The sequence below is a fragment of the Bufo gargarizans genome, chromosome 3 (assembly GCF_014858855.1).
Source record: "Bufo gargarizans isolate SCDJY-AF-19 chromosome 3, ASM1485885v1, whole genome shotgun sequence".
Taxonomy (NCBI): Eukaryota; Metazoa; Chordata; class Amphibia; order Anura; family Bufonidae; genus Bufo; species Bufo gargarizans.
In genome coordinates this window covers 140,925,043-140,948,770 of record NC_058082.1, presented here as the reverse complement: position 1 = coordinate 140,948,770, position 23,728 = coordinate 140,925,043, and the positions used below count along the sequence as shown (strand labels likewise).

Here is a 23,728-nt window from a genome sequence, read left to right as displayed (position 1 = left end):
CCAGACGGATCCGCACCTAACGCAGGTGTGAAAGTAGCCTTAGAGGTCTGGATTGTATTGTAGAACACTGACTGCATTATGTACTCTGGTTTATAGATCTACTCAGACTTTTCAATATATTTTGTCTAGACAGAGGTTTCTAGCAGCAGCTCATTCTCGTCTCCCCGTTGAGATCACACGCATGCTCTGCCAAGCTGAGTATGCATGTTTATGGAGGTACAGGAGCAATGGCTTTCAGATGACCGTCTGTTATCTAAAGTGAATGGGCTAATTTTAGTCTGTCATTTATAATCTAATGTGATGACATTATTTATTTATATTTTTTTGTTTTTCTGTTAAGTTCACAGTTTGATAACTAATACAGAACTTTCTTCTCCAATGCCTCATTCTTGACTGTACAGCAGGACACTCACAGGAGCAGTCCTACTAAGGCCTCATGCACACGACCGTTTTTTTTTTAAAGGTCCACAAAAACGGGGTCCGTAGGTCCGTGATCCGTTACCGTTTTTTCGTCCGTGGGTCTTCCTTGTTTTTTGGAGGATCCACGGACATGAAAAATGAAAAAAAAAATCTAATTCAAGTTTGCCATTGAAATGATAGGAAAAAACGGACACGGATCACGGACACGGATGACAATCTTGTGTGCATCCGTGATTTTTCACGGACCCATTGACTTGAATGGGTCCGTGAACCGTTGGCCGTGAAAAAAATAGGTCATATTTTTTTCACGGCCAGGAAACACGGATGCGGCTGCCGAACGCATTTTCCGATTTTTCCACGGACCCATTGAAAGTCAATGGGTCCGTGAAAAAAAAACGGCACAACGGCCACGGATGCACACAACGGTCGTGTGCATGAGGCCTAAGGGAGCAAAGCTTGGTGCATACGACCTCTGATGGCTCATATATTCATATAGAATTCAACAGAAGAAACCTCACTATGCCTCCAAATAAGTAGGAAGGTATATGGAGGTACAGTAAGGGCCCTATGCACGACTGTACAGGAGTGAGTACACTCACAGAAGCAGTGCTACCAAGGGAAGAAGGCTTGGTGCATACGGCCTCTGATGGCTCATACACAATGCAACAGACGAAACCTCTGTTTCTAAATAGGTAGAAAGGTATATGGAGGTACATTAAGGGCCCTATGCACGACTGTACAGGAGTGAGTACACTCACAGAAGCAGTGCTACCAAGGGAAGAAGGCTTGGTGCATACGGCCTCTGATGGCTCATACACAATGCAACAGACGAAACCTCTGTTTCTAAATAGGTAGGAAGGTATATGGAGGTACAGTAAGGGCCATATTAGGGCTGCACAATATGGGAATTTTGTGCGATTGCGATTAGGGCCCTAAAAATTGCGATAACGGTATGCGATGCGATATTTTAAGGGAATTGTGCTAGAGGCCTATTTGCTTGGATTTTCAAGGCAAAAGCACACACAAATTACTGATAATGCTGAAATGTAGTTATGCTCAACTGAAGAACTGAAGTACAAAATACAAAACTTGCCATTTTCTTAATAGCGCTGCACAGAACAGATAAATAAAATAGAATAAATAGAAGAACATTTGTTCATTAAAATAACGACTTGCCTCCAACCACTTCTCCCCCCCCACTGTAACTGATGTATCGCCGGCCACGCTGTGCAGCATAGCGGCCGGCGATACATCCGTGTCAGCCATGTAAAAAGTCGACCACCACTTTTGGGGGAAAAGGTTTGTCTTATAAAGCGAAAAATATGGTAATATAATTGCAGTATTTTTGGGTCGCCCAATTGGCGATTAATTGCGATTGCTTTGGCGATATATTGTGCAGGCCTAGGCCCTATGCACGACTGTACAGGAGTACACTCACGGGAGCAGTGCTACTAAGGGAGGAAAGCTTGGTGCATACGACCTCTGATGGCTCATGCATTCATATAGAATCCAACAGAAGAAACCTCTCTATGCCTCCAAATAGGTATTAAGATAGATGGAGGTACAGTAAGGGCCCTATGCACGTCCAGGTGCATCAATAAGGAGTTGTAATGCTTCTGTCTGCATGAGGCCTTGTAGTTAAGATATCCATCTATAGTCATGTATTATTATTATTATTATTATTATTATTATTTTCCTTCATTTTATTATTGATATAAAATGACCTGACAGTGAAAGCTGTTGCCTAGCATATGATGCCATAGAACCTTTCGCTCTCTGGCATGCATATCTCGGCTAGGTTCACATTGGAAAGACTCGCTGCTCTCTAACTTTGCACTGAATCCATAAAATAAGATTTATTTTAATAACCTCAAAATGAGATTTCCTTCCCCCTCTAAACCTATAAGTGGAAGTCTTGTTTTAAAGCGACGCCTGGCAGTCACGCCACAGGATTTACTTTCTGAACTCATACTTTGAGGTATTTTCCCTCTGTTTGCAGCAATTAATCAAATCTTCATTTATTTGCAGTTGGATAGATTTGCCAGCATTAGAATTCCTGGAAGCAGAAAAGACCGGCCTAATTTGCATTATGTGAAGAGCTCCAACACTGGCAGCGACTGGTCCACATCGTCGGAATATGAAGACTTTCCTCAGAAGCAGCTGTCAGATAAGGAAATCTTGGCGCTGTTTGAAAAAATGATGGTGAGTGAATTATTTTTATAGACTGTACTGGGTTTTTGCTTTGCGTTACTTTAATGGTTATTTTAAGGGAGGCACTGTATCTGTGTGTGTCAGAAGTCTTCATACCACTATACTTAAAGGGTTTCTGTCATGGGAAAACTCGTTATGGAGCTGTCTGACATTGGCGATGTGCTAATGTCAGCAGTACATAACAGTGTGCTTTCTAACTCCCTGCCCGCCACCGTTCTATTAAAAAAAACAGACTTATAATATGCTAAAGAAGCCTCTGGGTGCTATGAGGGTGTTGCTTCAGGAATGGCCAACCTGCGGCTCTCCAGCTGTTGTAAAACTACAACTCCCAGCATGCCTGGACTGCCCACAGCTATCAGCCTACAGCAGGGCATGGTGGGATTTGTAGTTTTACAACAGCTGGAGAGCCGCAGGTTGGCCAGCCCTGACCTAGAGGCTCAGTCTACTCTGCTTTTGGGACACCCACGTCCACTTGATTGATGTCCTTCTCCGCATCGCCCCTTTTAAACTTTTTTTCTGTATGTATTAGGGCTCATGCACACTGCCATACACATGCTGCAATTTTTTTTTTCTCTTCAGTAGAAATATCCTATCCTTGTCCGGACGGGAAAATGGACAAGAATAGGGCATGTTCTATCTAACAGTCTTTCAGCATCTCTTGTAGCCCCATTGAAATTAATGGGTTTGCATCCAATCCGCAGAAACATATGGCTGTGTGTGTGAGCCCATATACACAAATGATGTGACCACCCCCTCCCCACAAAAAAAAAGGGAAAGGAGGTCACAAAAATAGTGAAATACATACCAATGCGTCAAATAGAAATGATTTCATATACTCACAAAAGTACAGATATAAGAGCGTATTTTAAAAACAGTCAGTAGTGCCCCTACTGACTGTAGAAGTGGAAATCTGGTGTTATCCCTGACAAGCGGCTTTCCATCCGCTGGATTGCCGTTTTGTTCTGAAGATCGTTTGAACCGACGGCTCCAGGTTCGGGTCGACTACATCCACAGAGTGCCCTTACAAAGGACACTGTTGAGACCTCTATTCGTGTGGTTCACCATCGGAAACTTACCTTTGGAAGTGAAAGTGAAGCGGCTTCTCGCTCCTCTTGATCGCGGTGTAGAATTACACCCATCTAACCGACGGCTATAGGCGTATTTCCATCTCACCTGTGAAGCTCTCCTGTTGAGGATACCGACTGGACTTCTATCCCCGCGCGCTCTCAGTGGAGTCTTGTGAGTATATTCTATTCACAATGTGCGGTAACCATTGAGTACATACTACACCATATTGCGGTTTTTCACTTTATTTCAGGTTTCCATGCCATTGCTGGGATGGATGTGTGCATGTGGTCCTATTAACTGAAGACATTTTATGAATGCAAAGGAATAAGAATTAATTGAAATAGAAAAATAACTTTCTCTTGCAGCGCAATCCTTTTTTGTATTACGCTAAATACATTTAGATGCAGACAACTTCCACAGCTCATAGAAGGTATTTGATATCCTCCCATCTAATTTGCGGCTATAATATTACGTTGCATATTCCTCACATAAAGGATTCTTGCACCCGGGGCGGATAATTTTGCTGCAAAAGCAGAATCCACATGGATTACACCTCGATTTTGCATTTGATTTCACACCTCAGATTCAATGGAGTGAAACCTGGCGTGAAAATCTGCAAAATAAATGGTCATGCCTTAAATGTTAAAATCCGCACCTCATTACAGTTTATGCATCGTCAAGCTCAGCAGCTTGTAGATTAGATTTGTTAAAATTTCATCTACTTCGGCTACGCTCTGACTGGTTTCCATCGGTAAACCCAGTTTGGGTACGATGGGTAGCCGAAAAGGGAGTGTATCCTCAGGAAGTGACCGTGTCGTTTAATTCCAGATTTATGCTGGATCTATCCTATAAACTTTTTAGTTGATGTTGTTTTCCCACGTGACTATTGTAAAGCAAATGGTTCGCAGCTCGGGGAAAGTGACTGTTCCCGTTATGTACAGAAAATAAACTTAAATCTGTAGTCATAAAATAAAAACAGATTAGAAAAAGAGAATGTGTTTCAGTATATAGTTTTGATTAGTAAAAAAAGAAAAAAAGTCATGCATGGTATAGGATTGCTCTCGTCTTCCAGGCGCTGTGCTGGTACATAAAGCACTTTAATATTCGGTGCTAACATTTATGAAAGACAGTTTCTTGCTTTATTTAGTTATGCTGTGTTGTATAACGTGGGTTTAACTACTCTTTTATTAAAACACTAAATCTTTATTTTAAGACCATGTGTATATACCAACTAACTAGCAGAACAGAACCGAGAATTGTGATAAACTTCATGGAAATAATCTGCTCCCTCCAGGGAAGGGTGTCTGAAGGCCTGCAAGCATGAATCTACATTACAACGTGCTGCTAGTCCTTGCTCTCGTTAATGGATTCGGGGATAGCTTCCAGTGTTCTCTGTGCCAGTTTTGAAAGCGTGAAGAATGCGATAGGCTTGTAGTTGTCACTGAGAACCGGCCTGATCTCGGAGTAGCAGATTCTATATGATCAGAGGTGAAATAGTAGAAAGTCGAGATGTCACTGTACTTGATACGTTGCTGGAAGTTATGATGATCCTGGGCTAGTATGCTGGTCATAAGCAGAATGACGTTATAACGTACAGTATTGTCTAGAACATGGCCAACACTGTCCACGTAAAGCATACACAAATCTCTTAGTGTTTTTTTTATTTTATTTTTTAATTAATAATAACTTTTTCCTAGGCACTTTATAATCAGAGGGTTCATGTACATAGAAAATCGTACATTACATAGCGACAAACAAGTCAACAATTAAAATGAGAAATGAGAACCCTGCTCGCAAGGGCTTGGAATCTAGTGCTAACACAATAGGGGGAGTAGATATGAAGCTGCATGAAACCTCACCAGCCGATATCTGTAGTGCTTTTTGCTGTATGGGGTGTGGTGGTTCCTGATAGATCAAGTTCAGAAGAATGATGCTGAAAGAGGGGGGTGAATGGAGGAATGTTAGATTAGAGGATGTGATAGGCCACCCTTAAAAGATGTGTTTTTTTAGGAAGCGTCTAAGACTGAATTGACCTAATTGCTTGGGGTGCGCATTCCAGAGAACTGGTGCAGCTCAGGAGAAGTCTTGGAGACGGGAGTGAGAGGTTCTTCAGATTATGGTGGATGTTAGTGGTAAATCATTTGACTGGCACAGGGTGGAGGCATTGGAGTAGCAGTTAGATAAGACAGATAGATGAGCCTGGTTGCTGCAGTAGCACTGTGGGCTTCTCGCAGCTTTCCGTAGGACATGCGACATCACAATCATTGGTCACATGGCCTAGGTACAGCTCGGCCCTATTTAAGTGAATGAGGATGAGTGTCAATACCAAGCACAGCGACTATCAAATGGACTGGGCTTGGTGAGCTGTGAGAAGGCTGTGGCGCCACTGCAAGCTGTGGTGCCTGTGCCGGCATACATACATAATTCCTCTGGGTAGCCATCTTATATGCTTCTGGCATATGTAAAAAAAACTGTGAACTCTCATCTTCCTGAAGCCTGGGTCGCCTATGATAAAGGCTATACCAGGCCCAGCTCATCCTGTCCTGTAAGAGAAGATCAGCTCGCTGTCAAGCCTGGCTGGAGCGTGACGTCATTAATTTCCAGGTCTGGTTTGAGGAGAGCTAATAGCCCTTAATTAGCTCTGGGCATAAAACCAGTCCACTTTCATATTTCATTTATGAATCAACTTATGCCCTTTCTGACACCAGATCCAGGCTCTACAGAGTATTGTGGTTAATTGGGTATCAAATATGACTAGAGGATGTGATTCCGTAGCTGACCTATGGGTGGTAGAAGAACTACAGGTCCCAGCATTACCGTGTGTGGTCTCATTCTGTAGGTAAATAAATAAGGATCGCAAATATGTATTCTGTATAAAAATATGCCGATGTATCAAGGAGATACGAGCTTAAGTATAATCCTCATTGTAGGAACTGAACTTTGATGGGGTCATAAAACACTTGGGGGCCATCCCTAGGCTTCACAGTCACTCTGCTGCCATTGGCTGACAGGAGTAAGTCTCCTGCCCATGGGAGAGTTCATAAAAATCCATGCACAAGGACAGAGGAGAGAGACCCATGGAACATCACCAGACACTTAATTGGACATTGACGGCATATCCCTGTATCAGAAGAACTTTGAGGGTCTCCCCTGATACATACTGAAAAGGGGTTTGCAAGGATTCAAAAAGGACATATGAACGACCATCTGAAACCCTCCAGAGAAACTAAGTATTCTTTCATCTTTTTCCCTTTCATTTGAACTGTCGTGATTATTTATATTGTTATTATTATTCTGTAGATTTATAGTCATTTTCATTAGACTTGTATGCACTGCTTTTTACCGCTTATTAAAGATCTAAATGGCCAAGTCTTCCATATTCTAAGCTGCTGAACAACGTACCTTGCCTTTGAAGAGACGTTACCAGGTAGTTAGTTAAATTGCATTTAGGAATTGTAGCTGGGGGTGATTGACTGCGGTTGGTCAGTAAGTGATATCCGGTTCATCCACTGATCTGTGTGATAGTGAATGACCCGGATAGTCGGCTCGTGGACCGGGAACCCACGTGGTGGCAGTTACCGAAGTGTAGTGGGGGGTGTTAGCCGGATGGTAATACCCCGGTCACGTGAGGTCTCTGTGTGTGCGCAGACTCCGTCACAGACCACTACGTCACAGCTGTGGGATCTGGAGCGATCGGATCCATAGTTCGTGACAGTGCCCTCTCAAACAGCTGATCGTTTGGGGTGCCGAGAGTCGGACCCCTACAAATCAGATAAGTAAAGTTAAGTTCTTTCAGAACACTTTAAGGATAGAAATACTTAGCTACAGGGATATAGTGCATACCCCAATAAAAAGCTGACTCTCATTCAGCAAAAAAGGACAAAAAGCGTCACTAATGTAATACTTTATTGAGACACAATTAATATAAAAAAGATGAATCACTACAACAGAAAATGTGGTGTTTTCCTGAGGGATAGTGACATACAGTGTATGGTTTATGGGATTTAGAAATAACTGTACACACTGTAACTAGAGAACAGTTTGTTAGAAAAAATAGCTGGATCACAAAAATCATGGTTTGTATCCAAAAATTGAATAAAGAAGACTTCCAAATGACCCCAGCCAGACCGTTACGGATACTGCAGAACAATAGTGGTCAGTAGAAAAGAGCTACCCGCACTCATAAAAATACAATATAATGCCCGGCAGTTGAAGTAAGTGAGGGCAAGTACCATACAAAACCTTACCCGTATTAGGTGTTCACCTCAGGAGAACCACACACCCCAACCCACATTTCAGCTGTACCTTTCTCTGGGGACACTTTACAATTCAGCTTTAGTGGCTCCGTTTCTCTTTTTGTAGGCCTTTAAAGGGAACCTGTCACCGGGATTTAGTGTATAGAGCTGAGGACAGGGGTTGCTAGGTGGCCGCTAGCACATCCGCAATACCCAGTCCCCATAGCTCTGTGTGCTTTTATTGTGTAACAAAAACAATTTGATCCATATGCAAATTTACCTAAGATGAGTCCTGTCCCTGACTCATCTCAGGTTAAAGGTTCCCTTTAAGTATAGAGTGGAGAGGGTAGAGTTTAGTAAGGGTGAGACCAATTAAAGGGTTTCTACCACTTCAGTTTGACCAAATTAGCTTTCAGACACTAGCGATCTGCTAGTGTCTGATCTCCATAACCATGCAATTCTTAGACCTTTGTGTGGAGCCGTTTCATTAAAAAACTAACTTTTATTCCTATGCAAATGAGCCTCTAGGTGCTATGGGGGCGTCTTTTCAGCACCTAGAGGCTCGGTCTACTCACACCCGTATGCTCGCCCATCTCGTCTTGAATGCCTGCCTCCATCACAGCCATCGGACGAATTCATGCGCCTGCGCCGTTCACTTCTGTCTTCGGCACAGGCGCAGTGAGTGAAGGCCGCTCTCCTGATGCCGGTGTAGCGTTACATTACCCTACTTCGTGAGATTTCCCTACCTCCTGACTTCCCGTCGCACGGCTAATGACGTGAGGAGGCGTTCCTGAGTTTTGACGATCTGCGCATGCGCAAACCAACAGTTTATGGAAAATCTCCGCAGAGTTCAGCTTCACACCGGGACACTGTGCATGCGCCGGCCGGAGTTAGCCGCGCTTGCGCACTGGGCCGTAATATTTCCCTACTGAGGCTCTCCTGCGCATGCGCAGTGTCCAGGTGTAAAGCTGAACTCCGCTGAGATTTTCCATAAACTGTCGGTTTGCGCATGCGCAGATCGTCAAAACTCAGGAACGCCTCCTCACGTCATTAGCCGTGCGACGGGAAGTCAGGAGGTAGGGAAATCTCACGAGGTAGGGTATTGTAACGCTACACCGGCTTCCTCACTGTGACGTAGTCAGCGCAGGCTCAGTGAGGAATCCGGCACCAGGAGCGTATCATTTACTCACTGCGCCTGCGCCGATGACAGAAGTGAACGGCGCAGGCGCGAGAATTCGTCCGATGGCTGTGATGGAGGCAGGAATTCAAGACGAGATGGGCGGGCATACAGTGCGAGTAGACCGAGCCTCTAGGTGCTAAAAAGACGCCCCCATAGCACCTAGAGGCTCATTTGCATAGGAATAAAAGTAAGTTTTTTAATGAAACGGCTCCACACAAAGGTCTAAGAATTGCATGGTTATGGAGATCAGACACTAGCAGATCGCTAGTGTCTGAAAGCTAATTTGGTCAAACTGAGGTGGTAGAAACCCTTTAATAGTGAGTTACAGTAATCAAGACTGGAATGGATCAGGGTAACAATCAGATTTTCTTGTTTTCACAGTATACCTCCCAAGGTATAAGGGCTCTTTCACATCTGCGTTCTTTTCTTCCGGCATAGAGTTCCGTCGTCGGGGCTCTATGCCAGAAGAATCCTGATCAGGATTATCCTAATGCATTCTGAATGGAGTGAAATCCGTTCAGGATGCATCAGGATGTCTTCAGTTCCGGACCGGAACGTTTTTTGGCTGGAGAAAATACCGCAGCATGCTGCGCTTTTTGCTCCGGCCAAAAATCCTGAAGACTTGCCGCAAGGCCGGATCTGGAATTAATGCCCATTGAAAGGCATTGATCCGGATCCGGCCTTAAGCTAAACGTCGTTTCGGCGCATTGCCGGATCCGACGTTTAGCTTTTTCCCAATGGTTACCATGGCTGCCGGGACGCTAAAGTCCTGGCAGCCATGGTAAAGTGTAGTGGGGAGCAGCATACTTACCGTCTGTGCAGCTCCCGGGGCGCTCCAGAGTGACGTCAGGGCGCCCCAAGTGCATGGATCACGTGATCGCATGGCACGTCATCCATGCGCATGGGGCACTCTGATGTCACTCTGGAGCGCCCCGGGAGCCACGCGGACTGTAAGTATACCGCTCGCCGCTCCTACTATGGCAACCAGGACTTTAATAGCGTCCTGGCTGCCATAGTAACACTGAAAGCATTTTGAAGACTGATCCGTCTTCAAATGCTTTCAGTTCACTTGCGTTTTTCCGGATCCGGCGTGTAATTCCGGCAAGTGGAGTACACGCCGGATCCGGACAACGCAAGTGTGAAAGAGGCCTAAGGCAAAGATCTGCACCTGTTCTGTGTTTAGAGCCACACCTGGTTTTGGCTGAAAATAATTGATGGAAATCACTGACGTTAGTAGATGGTGAAAACACAAGATGTTTTTGAAAGATTCAGTTTAAAATACAGAAAATTATGTTTTTTTTCTGTGGCGGCGTTCTTTTTAAACTCTTTATGCATGAAGTGTTTTTTTTTTTCCTTTTTCAGACTTCTTTTTTTTTTCCTGATAGAAAACGATATAGAGAAAATTCTGTCCCTAGGGTCAGAATTTTCTCTATCCTTTTCTATCAGGAAAAGAAAAGTCTGAAAAAGAAAAAAAAAACACTTCATGCATGCTGCACCATGCACCAACAACCGAAAAAGTTGCCACTAAGAAAAAAAAAAGCATGTGTGTAATTTTTGTAGTCTCCATATTGTTTATTTTAGTGCAGAATACAATCCACGTCTAAAAACATTAGTCACACTGTTGCAAAAGACAGGATTTGGGTATGTTCACCCAACTTTACTACTATACACTTATGTGCACAAAAATGTCTATTACGGTGAATAGGACTTCACACTCTCCCTGCTGCCCTGTGTATAGTGCACACAGCAGCAGAGAGATTACTATGGCAGCCAGGGCTTCAGTAGCGTCCTGGCTTCCATGGTAACCGATCAGAGCCCCAATGGTTATAATAATGGGGAAGTTGGGGGGCGCACTACGCCACCAATGACGATAAGTAACCTTTTAATACAAATACAGGAGGCGGGTGCCGGAGGCAGAATCACATAGCTGCACCTGAGGAGTTAACTGCCGCGGTTCGCAGCACCCTGTCATAGAGGTCTGGTGCCGACTATGTATTTGTATTAAAAGGTTACTTATCTTCATTGGTGGCGCATTGCGCCCTCACCCTTCCCCCAGTACTAAAAATATTGGTGGCGCAGTGCGCCCCCCCAACTTCCCCCAGTATTATAATCATTGGTGGCAGTGGCCACAGGGTCCCCTTCCCTCCTCTTCATTCATTGGTGGTGCAGTGGCAGCTCCGGAACCCCAGCTGCCATGGTAATCTCCCTGCTGCTGTGCGTACTATACACAGGCGAGCAGGGGGAGTGTAAAGTCCTATTCACCGTAATAGAGTTCTATTAGGGTGAATAGGAAAAGGGATGAAAAGATCCCAGGTTCTAGCCCCTAAGGCTGGGTTCACACTTGAGCGTTGCGCAAACGCGCGTTTTAGACGCGCATTTTTATGCGCGTTTTTGTAATAGTAAACGCGCGTTTGACGCGCGTTTGTGTGATTCACTACAGTGTCCTATGGCCACAAACGCCCCAAAAGTCGCTCATGTACTTTTTGGAGCGTCGGGCGTTTTACAGCGCGATCGTACGCGCTGTAAAACGCCCAAGTGTGAACCATTCCCATAGGGAATCATTGGTTTCTCCTTGTTGAGCGTTTTACAGCGCGTAGGAACGCGCTGTAAAACGCTCAGGTGTGAACCCAGCCTAAGGGAGCCAATAGTTATTAAATATAAAGTTAAAAGAAAACACCAAAATATTAAGTTTAAATCGCCCTCTTTCCCAATTTTACATATAAAATATATAACCAATAAATAAACATATTACATGTTGCCACGTCCGAAAAAGTGTGAACTATTAAAGGGCTTCTGTCACCCCACTAAACTTTTTATTATTTTTTTTGTGTGTACTTATAATCTCTATACTGCGATTTATCCATACATAATGTGATTAGTCATTTTGGTTCAGTAGATTTTGCTAAAAACTTACTTTTATAATATGTAAATTACCTGTCTACCAGCAAGTAGGGCAGCTACTTGCTGGTAGCAGCCGCATCCTCCTATCATAATGACGCCCCCTCCGCAGGTTGATTGACAGGGCCAGCGAACGGGATCGTTCTCTGCTGGCCCTGCCTGTTTGCATTCAAAATCTGGCGCCTGCGCCACGGCCGTACCTGTCTTCAATCGGCGCAGGCGCACTGAGAGGCGGCTGCTCGCTCGGCCGCTCCATCCTCAATGCGCCTGCGACGTCACATCTACACCCGGAGCAGGCGCATTGAGGATGGAGCGGCCGAGCGAGCGCGGCGCAGGCGCCAGATTTTGAGTGCAAACAGGCAGGGCCAGCAGAGAACGATCCCGTTCGCTGGCCCTGTCAATCAACATGTGGAGGGGGCGTCATTATGATAGGAGGATGCGGCTGCTACCAGCAAGTAGCCGCCCTACTTGCTGGTAGACAGGTGATTTACATATTATAAAAGTACGTTTTTAGCAAAATCTACTGAACCAAAATGATTAATCACATTATGTATGGATAAATCGCAGTATAGGGATTATAAGTACACACAAAAAAAAAAAAAAAAACTGTTTAGTGGGGTTACAGAAGCCCTTTAAAATACAAAAAAAAATCTGCTATGGCAGATTTTCCATTTTAATAATTTTTTTCCAGTTACAAAGCAAGGGTTAACAGCCAAACCAAACTAAATATTTATGGCCCTGATTCTGTAGTTTACAGAAACACCCCATATGTGGTCGTAAACCGAATTACAGGCACACGGCAGGGCGCAGAAGGAAAGGAATGCCATACGGTTTTTGGAAGGCAGATTTTGCTGGACTGGTTTTTTGACACCATGTCCCATTATGACTTGGTCTGCTATAAGGCTGCAGCTATCAATTATTTGAATAATCGATTAGTTGTCGATAATTTAAATCGATCGGGAAAAAACACCAAAATTACAAAACAGAGGTTTATATGATTTTTCTTGAAAAATTATGTTCGAAGCCATATTAAAACAAATTGTGGATGGCAGTGTTATGGGGGGGATCTGTGGATGGCGCTGTTATGGGGGGGATCTGTGGATGGCACTGTTATGGGGGGATTTGTGGATGGCGCTGTTATGGGGGGGGATCTGTGGATGGCGCTGTTGTGGGGGGATCTGTGGATGGCGCTGTTATGGGAGGATCTGTGGATGGTGCTGTTATGGGGGGATCTGTGGATGGCGCTGTTATGGGGGGTATCTGTGGATGGCGCTGTTATGGAGAGGGGGATCTGCGGGTGGCACTGTTATGGAGAGGGGGATCTGTGCACTGTTATGGAGAGGGGGGATCTGTGGATGGCACTGTTATGGGGGGGATCTGTCATCTGTGGATGGCGCTGTTATGGGGGGATCTGTGGATGGCGCTGTTATGGAGGGGATCTGTGGGTGGCGCTGTTATGGAGGGGATCTGTGGGTGGCGCTGTTATGGAGAGGGGGATCTGTGCCCTGTTATGGCGATAACAGTGCACATATCCCCCTCCCCATAACAGCCTCGGCCCCGCTGCTCACAGCAGACTAATCACTGCATCTTTATTTTACCTTACAATGACGCTCCAGTAACGGGCAGAGCGGACGGCGGAGTAACGTCACTCACTCACGTGACGCACCTGCTCCACCCACTTTATGAATTAAGGAGGCGGAGCAGGTGCGTCACGTGAGTGAGTGACGTTACGCCGCCGTCCGCTCTGCCTGTTACTGGAGCGTCATTGTAAGGTAAAATAAAGATGCAGTGACAAAGTAAACCGCCCGCATAGCAACGAATCGGACGATTATTCGATAACTGGATTATCGATTACATAGATTAATCGTTGCACCCCTAGTCTGCTATGTCTGTAGTTGATCTTTTGCATTTTTAATTATTCCAAAATGTCATTTTCACAAGCTCCTCTTGTCCTCGAATAGAGAACGCAGATGCTGAATCAATGCAAAGGAGCAATTTTAGACATTTAGGGCCTCGTGTAATGCAGTTTAAAAACACAGCAGGAGCTAAAAATCCTATTCTAGCACGTATGTTTTTTGAACGTGTATAGTTGTAATTGGTTTTTATTAAGGGAAAAAAATATAAAAAATGTAAAGGTAGTATGTACGTGTTAACGGCGTTTTTCTTTTATTTTACCATTGCATTTATCTTGTTTATCTGGAAGCTGATTGATCTTGTATATTTTAATACAAAGAATGAATGTAGCACGACGCTACTATTGTATCTTTCTGATTTGCTCTGTAATGATTGCATTCCTTCATTTTAACAGCTGGAGATAGTTGACTAGCCAAAATGTAAGATCTCTTAATGTAATTTGAAAATCGTATAATTAAAATGAATCGGATTTTGTGAGGACTCGGGTGATTTTCTTAAGGAAAAAAAAGCGTAGTTTGCTATCTTTATTATAGGTTATTTAAGCCTAAATGGACTTTTGCGTGTAGCTTACACCTTGTATCACTATATTTTACAAATTGTATTACAGAGAAATATATAATTGTACTTGGAGTAGTGAACATTCAAAATTCTTATTTTTGTTAAAAAAAAGAAAAAAAAATATCTTGGTTCCCTGCTGGTCTATTTCAAAAACAGCATTTATTAAATAAGGAAATGCACTGTTCTGTCTTCATACACGTACACACGTTGTAGTCTGGCATTTAGCATAAACCATTCTTGTCTTCCAAATAAGAGGACTGTTCTTTGTAGTCTAACTTGTTTATTAGCAAAACGGGATATAAAGAACAAGTATAAAGCATAGGATAGCATGTACTATAACATTACATTAACACTGAAGCACATGGTAAAATGACTACTTATACATAGGATTAAGGCTAGGTCTACACGACGACATTTGTTGCGCGACAGGGCGCAACATTTGTCGCACTAATGTCGCGTAACAATTTTTATAATGGCAGTCTATGGTGTCGCACTGAAACATGCGACATTTTGCGACTGCGACGCAACAGTCGTAGAAAAATCCATCTCGAATGGATTTTCTGCGACTGTTGCGTCGCAGTCGCAGCATGTTGCATGTTGCAGTGCGACACCATAGACTGCCATTATAAATATTGTCGAGCGACATTAGTGCAACAAAATTTTGAGCGACAAATGTCGTTGTGTAGACCTAGCCTTAATGTCTAGCTAGCAGTAGTAACAACTTCCCTGAGTAATAATTACAACCAGCTGAACAGCTCTATAGAGAATCATGTTCCTGAAACAAATTTAGATCTCTCACCAGATTTGGTGGAGTTTGAGAAGTAGACATGCATAGGACTGCTCTGCTGATGTGTCCTGGTGACTTACCCAGGATGCTTTTCACTCCCACAATGATTTGCACCACTCACAATGCGCAGCAGTCTTAGTAACAGGAAAAACAGTGTAATACAATGTAACACCGCTAGATACTGCTATAACCACACTAATCACTACAGAAATACCCAAACCGAGGAAGACGTGATCTGTAATGATTCTCAAACTCGGCTGGGCAGAACATGCACTCTTTTTATACCAGTCATCACTGTGTTTGATCCACTGGGATGGGAAGTGACCGAGATCTCCTTTCAGATTTATGCCCATGCAATTATTTGCATTGTTGCTGTTATAAACTGCACAAGTGGTGTTCACACAATTAGCAGTGGCGTAGCTCAAAGCAGTGCAGAAGTAGCGATTGTGCAGGGTCCCACTAGGCCAGTACTAGGGCTTGAAACAGGACTATTTTATGAATCTTTGCTGGTATAATACTTTGCATTGTTTTATGTCTTTTACTCAGGCTGAAAGCTGAAGCGAGGGTTAAAGTGACCCTCCCCCCCTCCCCACACTTACAGCCCTCCTTTTAATCTTTTTAGTTGTAGATCCGCTAAATCTCAGGCTAGTCTTCTGTCATCCAAGATGGCCGCACTGCTTTTCAGACTACCTGATTTACACAGTGCATTGGTAGCCCAGGGAACGCCCTACTGCTTGGCCAGCACTGCTCATGTGAGGAGTGCTGGTCAGTCCTAGGGCAGCAGGTAGTGCCTCGGGCTATTATACCTCAGGCAGTCAGAGAAGCTGTGCCGCCATCTTGGATGGCACAAGATGTGCCTGGAAATTAACTCATTTGCCACTAAAAGATGACGAGGCAGGCGACAGGTAAGTGTTCTGTTTGTTCACCAGTTAATGTGATTTTATGTTTTTTTGTCTTGAATCGTAGGGGTGCTTTAACGCTGCTCTCGGAGATGTTGTCTTCTAGAAGGGAGAGGGAACTTGGCCTCTCCTTTAGCTTATTATTGCATTCAGAGGCAGGAGTGTGTTGAAGCAAGGCAGACGTGAGCAAAATCCAGTCCCGTCAGTAAAAATAAGCCTTTTTGAGTCTCAAGGAGGACTCCCTGGAGTGAGCCCTGAGATGGTATGCAGAATAGAGCGTGGAGCAGCTGAAAGGGGGTGTGTAGACTTTGGAACTTAACCCATGGTTAGGATTTCCCGAGCCTCTCACTGCCCTTTCCTACCGTTGTGACAGCTCGTGCTTTCTTTGGAGTCTGCTTCTATCGGCTAGGAATTACTTAAGAAGTTGGACTTGGGTGCACCCCACAGCTGAGATGGTCTGTGAGACACTGTGATGTATTTGACTGTATATCAAAGTGTTCAACTACGCTCTGCTCCCTCGCCCTTAACACCGAGGGGACCCCCTTCCATCTAACAGGAGGTGGCCTGGGAGAACCAACGACTACCATCTGCCGTGGCCATGGGCAGTCTGCTACAAAAATGGCTGTTTAGTCCTGGCCTATTAAAAGATAAATGGTGTCAATATTTTTTTCCTTGCATTTGTAAATTGTGTTCGGTTAACTTGTGTAATAGGTTTTAAAAAACCCTAATTATGACTAAGCTTGGCAGGCTTTATGGTTTCATATCTGATTAAAACACTGTGAGCACAATAATCCGTAACTTTGATTTCCCCCTAAAGCTACAATTAGGCGAATGCCCCCTTTTATTATGGGAATGATAGACTGATTTCATTTTTTTAAATTAATTATAAATGGGGAATCAATAGTAAATCTTAGCCATGGACAATTTAAAGGGCATTTGGCAAATGAGTCCTGATTATTATATTATGAATTGATGTGCGTCCAGTCCAGTGATGTTACATTATATAGGAAGGCTGTATGGATTAAGCAATTATGTTCTATCAGCTAGTATTATTTTATATTGCTTACGTGACTGCTCATACGTCTGCAGCATTCATTTAACTCATGGTTTCCGAGACAGATGTGAGCAATACATTTTCCTCAACCCACACAAACGCCCTGTATAAAAATGTACATTTTCTTTTTAGTAATTATACTTATTGAGGCCCAATACACAGAAATCTGTTCAATTATTAGATTAAAAATAAATAAATAATACATTTATCAACCATTAGGTACCTGCTGTACCTTTAGGCTCTGATAAGTGGCCATTGGCTCCAGTACATCACATTCACACAGGTCTACGTCTAAGCGCACACTACTTTTATCACTTTTTACACTTTTGTCCTAAGTTTTCTCTTTCATATTTTGCCTAAATAGTTTGGATAAAGGGAAAAGTCCCACTGGAAAACAGACCTTCCGAGATCTGGCAAAATGCATAAAGATCACAGACCACAAATACGGACTGTTCTATTAAGAATAAAATGCACACTTTTAGATTGTTTTTACCGCGCTACGAGCAGTCTGGTTTATAGCAGCCCAACCAGCATAGATAACACTTAACCATAGGTGAAGACTTGTGTGTCGATGCCTGTGTTCACTTAAAGGAGCTGTGCAGAGATTTAAATTGTTGACTAGTGTTGAGCGTAGATCCTAAATCCAAAGGCGATTTGTTCAAAACTTCATTTCAATGCTGTACGGAGATTCGTCTTCTCATCCCATCAGCACCCCACAGCACACACTGACAGACGTAATGCACTGTAAAAGAGAAGTATTATAGTATATTACATGAGCGATCAGAGGGTGCAGGGTGTCCATTGGGTGCCCGCGCTGCTGTGACGGGGACCCGATGGCAGGGAAGGCAGCCCGATGCCTTCCGGGAGAGCCTGTGAGATCCAGCCCCCTGGATCTCACAGGAAGCAGGCTGTAAGTGAATTACATTAAGTAATAAACTTACAGCCAATGCATTACAATACAGAAGTATTGTCATGCATTGTAAAGGGGATCAGACCCCTTGGGTACCAAACATGCCGATTTTTCTCACGCAAGTTCAAAACGCATTACAATGTTTTACACTCGCACGGAAAAATCGTGCATGTTCCCGCCACGCACCCGCACCTTTTCCCGCAATGCCCGTGTGAAACCAGCCTAAGTCGTCACAAGGTTTTCACACACTGTTGCTGGTATTTTGGCCCATTCCTTTATCCCATTCCTCTAGAGCAGTGATGTTTTGGGGCTGTCGCTGGGCAACACGGACTTTCAACTCCCTCAAAAGGTTTTATATGGAGTTGACATCTGGAGACTGGCTAGGCCACCCCAGGACCTTGAAATACTTCTTACGAAGCCACTCCTTTGTTGCCCGGGTGGTGTGTTTGGGATCATTTGTCATGCTGAAAGATCTAGCCACGTTTCATCTTCAATGCCCTTGCTGATGGAAGGAGGTTTTCACTCAAAATCTCACGATACATGGCCCCGTTCATTCTTTCCTTTACACGGATCAGTCATCCTGGTCCCTTTGCAGAATAACAGCCCCAAGCATGATGTTTCCACCCCCATGCTTCACAGTAGGTATGGTCTTCTTTGGATGCAACTCTGCATTCTTTCTCCTCCAAACACAACGAGTTTAGTTTTTACCAAAAAGTTCTACTTTGGTTTCATCTAACCATATGACATTCTCCCAATCCTCTTCTGGATCATCCAAATGCTCTCTAGCAAACTTCAGACGGGCCCGGACATGTACTGGCTTAAGCAGGGGGACACGTCTGGCACTGCAGGATTTGAGTTCCTGGCTGCGTAGCGTGTTACTGATAGTAGTATTTGTTACTTGGGTTCCAGCTCTCTGCAGGTCATTCACTAGATCCCCCCATGTGGTTCTGGGATTTTTGCTTACCGTTCTTGTGATCATTTTGACCCCGTGGGATGAGATCTTGCGTGGAGACCCAGATCGAGGGAAATCAGTGGTCTTGTATGTCTTCCATTTTCTAATAATTGCTCCCACAGTTGATTTCTTCACACCAAGCTGCTTGCCTATTGCAGATTCAGTCTTCCCAGCCTGGTGCAGGTCTGCAATTTTGTTTCTGGTGTCCTTCGAAAGCTCTTTACGCTGGGTTCACACCTGAGCGTTCTGAAAGGAGCGCTCTGTATGCGCGATTGTACTGGCGTTTGCAATCGCGCATACAGAGACAAGCGAACGCCCATTGTCGCGCGTTCCCGAAAGTCTATGTACTCATGTACTTCTTGGGGCGTCGGGCGTTTTACAGCGCGATCGTACGCGCTGTAAAACGCCCAGGTGAGAACCATGCCGATGGGGAAGCATTGGTTTCTCCTTGTTAAGCGTTTTACAGCGCGTAGGAACGCGCTGTAAAACGCTCAGGTGTGAACCCAGCCTCAGTCTTGGCCATAGTGGAGTTTGGCGTGTGACTGTTTGAGGTTGTGGACAGGTGTCTTTTATACTGATAACAAGTTCAAACAGGTGCCATTAATACAGGTAATTAGTGGAGGACAGAGGAGCCTCTTAAAGAAGAAGTTACAGGTCTGTGAGAGCCAGAAATCTTGCTTATTTGTAGCTGACTAAATACTTATTTTACTGAGGAATTTACCAATTCATTAGAAATCCTACAATGTGATTTCTGTATTCTGTCCCCCATTCTCTCTCTCATAGTTGAGGTGTACCTATGATGACAATTACAGGCCTCTCTCACAATTGGTGGCTGACTAAATACTTTTTTTGCCCCAGTGTATGTAATTTATTATATAGATACTCTCCCCTAGTCCTCCCTCTATATACACTATATACCCTCCCCCAGTCCTCCCTCTTTATACACTATATACCCTCCCCCAGTCCTCCCTATATATACATTTCATACCCTCCTCCACTCCTCTCACTATATACATTATATATTTATGGAGGACTGTAGGAGGGTATGTAATTTATATAGCTACTCTCCCCCTGGTCCTCCCTCTATATACATTATATAGCCTCCTCCACTCCTCCCTCTATATACATTATATAGCCTCCTCCACTCCTCCCTCTATATACATTATATAGCCTCCTCCACTCCTCCCTCTATATACATTATATAGCCTCCTCCACTCCTCCCTCTATATACATTATATAGCCTCCTCCACTCCTCCCTCTATATACATTATCTAGCCTCCTCCACTCCTCCCTCTATAGACATTATCTAGCCTCCTCCACTCCTCCCTCTATAGACATTATCTAGCCTCCTCCACTCCTCCCTCTATAGACATTATCTAGCCTCCTCCACTCCTCCCTCTATAGACATTATCTAGTCTCCTCCACTCCTCCCTCTATAGACATTATCTAGCCTCCTCCACTCCTCCCTCTATAGACATTATCTAGCCTCCTCCACTCCTCCCTCTATAGACATTATCTAGCCTCCTCCACGCATCCCTCTATAGACATTATCTAGCCTCCTCCACTCCTCCCTCTATAGACATTATCTAGCCTCCTCCACTCCTCCCTCTATAGACATTATCTAGCCTCCTCCACTCCTCCCTCTATAGACATTATCTAGCCTCCTCCACTCCTCCCTCTATAGACATTATATAGCCTCCTCCACTCCTCCCTCTATAGACATTATGTAGCCTCCTCCACTCCTCCCTCTATAGACATTATCTAGCCTCCTCCACTCCTCCCTCTATAGACATTATCTAGCCTCCTCCACTCCTCCCTCTATAGACATTATATAGCCTCCTCCACTCCTCCCTCTATAGACATTATATAGCCTCCTCCACTCCTCCCTCTATAGACATTATATAGCCTCCTCCACTCCTCCCTCTATAGACATTATATAGCCTCCTCCACTCCTCCCTCTATGGACATTATATAGCCTCCTCCACTCCTCCCTCTATAGACATTATATAGCCTCCTCCACTCCTCCCTCTATAGACATTATATAGCCTCCTCCACTCATCCCTCTATAGACATTATATAGCCTCCTCCAGTCCTCCCTCTATGTACATTATATAGCCTCCTCCACTCCTCCCTCTATGTACATTATATAGCCTCCTCCACTCCTCCCTCTATGTACATTATATAGCCTCCTCTCCCTTCCTCCCTCTGTGTACCTTATATACCCTCCTCTCCCTTCCTCCCTCTATATACATTATATACCCTCATATGAAAAAATTCAACTTGTCCTGCAAAAAAGTAACCCTCATATAATTATATGAACGTAAAATGTAAACATTTGTGGCTTTTGGAAGGTAGAAAGGAAAAAACAAAAAAGGTTAAGAAAATCTGTTCTTTTATTTGGGTAGTTTAACCCTGTAGGTGCTGCAGTTAGTTGCGGAGAAGGTCTTGTTTTCTACTTGTCCTGAGATCTCATGATGTGGCACCTCTGCGGGATATTTAAGCGTATAAATTAGCATATAAATAGAAGCCTTTTCTGTTTAAATAAACTAAAGCCAAATAATATTATTCATATTGACAAGCATCTTAAACATACTGTAATTTATAGGGAACAAAATAGGCTTATGGCTGAACGATGACAGTGAGGAATGTAACCTGCTAACTTGTCTGGTCTGGGCACTTGAAGTACTTTATTACAGCGCTGCTTTATTTGCAAACCTTGCTATTTGATTTCATATACCACTTAATGTGAATTATTTATATACAGCCTGCAGACCATGCATTGAAAAATGACACCATGAGAATGCATTTTCTGCTGTGGCGGAAGGTGCATCATGAATTAACCTCTGCCTACGTGTGCTCACTAGAAGGTCATATATAGGCCTTTCTTAAGGCCTCATGCACATGACCATATTTTTTGTCCACATTCGATCTGCATTTTTTGCGGGTCGGATGTGGACCCATTCACTTCAGTGGGTCCGCCAAAGATGCAGACAGCACACCGTGTGCTGTCCGCATCCATACATCTGTTCCATTGCATCCGCATAAAGATAGAACATGTCCGCATTACTGACAAGGATAGGACTGTTCTGTGTCCCGAACGTTCCGCTCTGCAAAACGTTCCGTCTCTTGCCGATCCGCAATTTGGGGACCACAAAAAAGGCTTCGGTCATGAGCATGAACCCTTATTGTGGAGAAATAATTGCTCTATAATTGAATTCTTGGTTAAAAGAAGGTAGAATTTTGTCCTAGAGCGGGGGTGCACAACCTCTGGCCCATGATGCCATTCCATGTGGACCGAAGCTATGCAGATCCAGAAAGGTTTGTGTTTGTGTGGCTTATCACGTATAGTTTCCATGTCAGAGAGACGAGGAATGGAGCCCCCCTCAGCACCATCAATGGGCATGTACTAATGGTGCACTGCGTACTTATGTCTGGGACCCCAGTTGCAGTGAGGCGACGTTTAAACGGAGCAGTAGGTGAGCATTTGCCATGTGTCTGTAGAGCTATGCTAATGGAAACAGCCAAGTGCTGTAAGTGACCGTCTCTATCAGTCCGGTAGACGATAAATGCCAGCTGTCAGACATCCTATGGATGGGTATAGATTTGGTTTAATAGCACATCACCATCTCGGTTGGTCCCTGTCCACTTGGCGCTTTAGGAAGTTGGGCAATACCAATGCAGCCTAAACGTTATCTGCCAGTATGGCCGCCTTCACATACTGAAAATACAACAGGCGGGTCAGAATCCAGGTCTGATGTCAGAATATTTACAATACTTTATGTATAGTATATGGTCTTTGAGTCTACCGCGTGCCCACAAGCGAGTGCTGCTCTTCTACAGGTACCGTTGTTTCTATGGCTTACCGCAATTCTACTTACAAGCTGTTGTTAGGCTACACGGGATTATTCATCGCAGCTAGTACCCCAGACGTACCCCTCCAATACCCTGAAACGCTGTGTGAATGCCCCCGTTCTGCAGCCTTGGATAATGTACACTGTATAAAAATTCAGGTTTACTTCTCAAACAGAAAAAAATAATAAAAAATGAAAATGTTTTGTGTTTTCAAGTGAAATGGAAAACTGCGACCTGTCCACCATGTCTATACAAATTGTCGGTGTAATCATTTCTCTCGGGGTGCGATATACATTTGGATTAAGTATTGATTTCAGCCACCTTGGTAAATGAGCAGCTCTTGTTTTGATATTGAAAAACCTTCTGTGACTCCAATGTTGGCGGATAAAGAACCGGAACACAAAATGTGCACGTAAATGGTGACCTTTTCCCAAAATCCACTTGCTTGTCCTGAATTTCAGATTTTTTCCTTTTCAGTTTATTGCTTGTGGATGCATATTAAAGTGAAATGCAATTTAACCTCTTTCGTCTACAGGTGACATTTTGGAAGCAGTCTGTTACCAGTGAAAGCCCGCTGAATGCCATGCTGTTTAGCCGTATAATTCTTCTCCTTTATGTGTCCTAATTATTGGATGTGCTGCGGGCGCAGTAATATTTATTTTCCTGCTGGAAAAGCCAACAGGTTCCACATGTTTGAAGTTCAGTGCCAGTTTGGAGCCACCTTCATATTAGGCTACTTTCACACTGACGTTTCAGCTTTCCGTTTGTGAGATCAGTCATGGGCTCTCAC

At 43.9% G+C, this 23,728-nt stretch overlaps 1 protein-coding gene across 4 annotated transcripts in view; it reads left to right on the top strand.

Annotated features, from left to right (window-relative positions):
* The window catches only part of DIAPH3 (diaphanous related formin 3), a 682,618-nt gene that overhangs the window by 77,288 nt on the left and 581,602 nt on the right, over positions 1–23,728 (top strand). For 3 of the 4 annotated variants that reach the window (XM_044286187.1, XM_044286188.1, XM_044286186.1), the window contains one exon: positions 2,449–2,622. The exons of the other annotated variant lie outside the window; for it this stretch is intronic. In XM_044286187.1, coding sequence (XP_044142122.1) covers positions 2,449–2,622 — 174 coding nt within the window. The remainder of the gene's footprint in view (positions 1–2,448; positions 2,623–23,728) is intronic. 4 annotated transcript variants of the gene reach the window in all.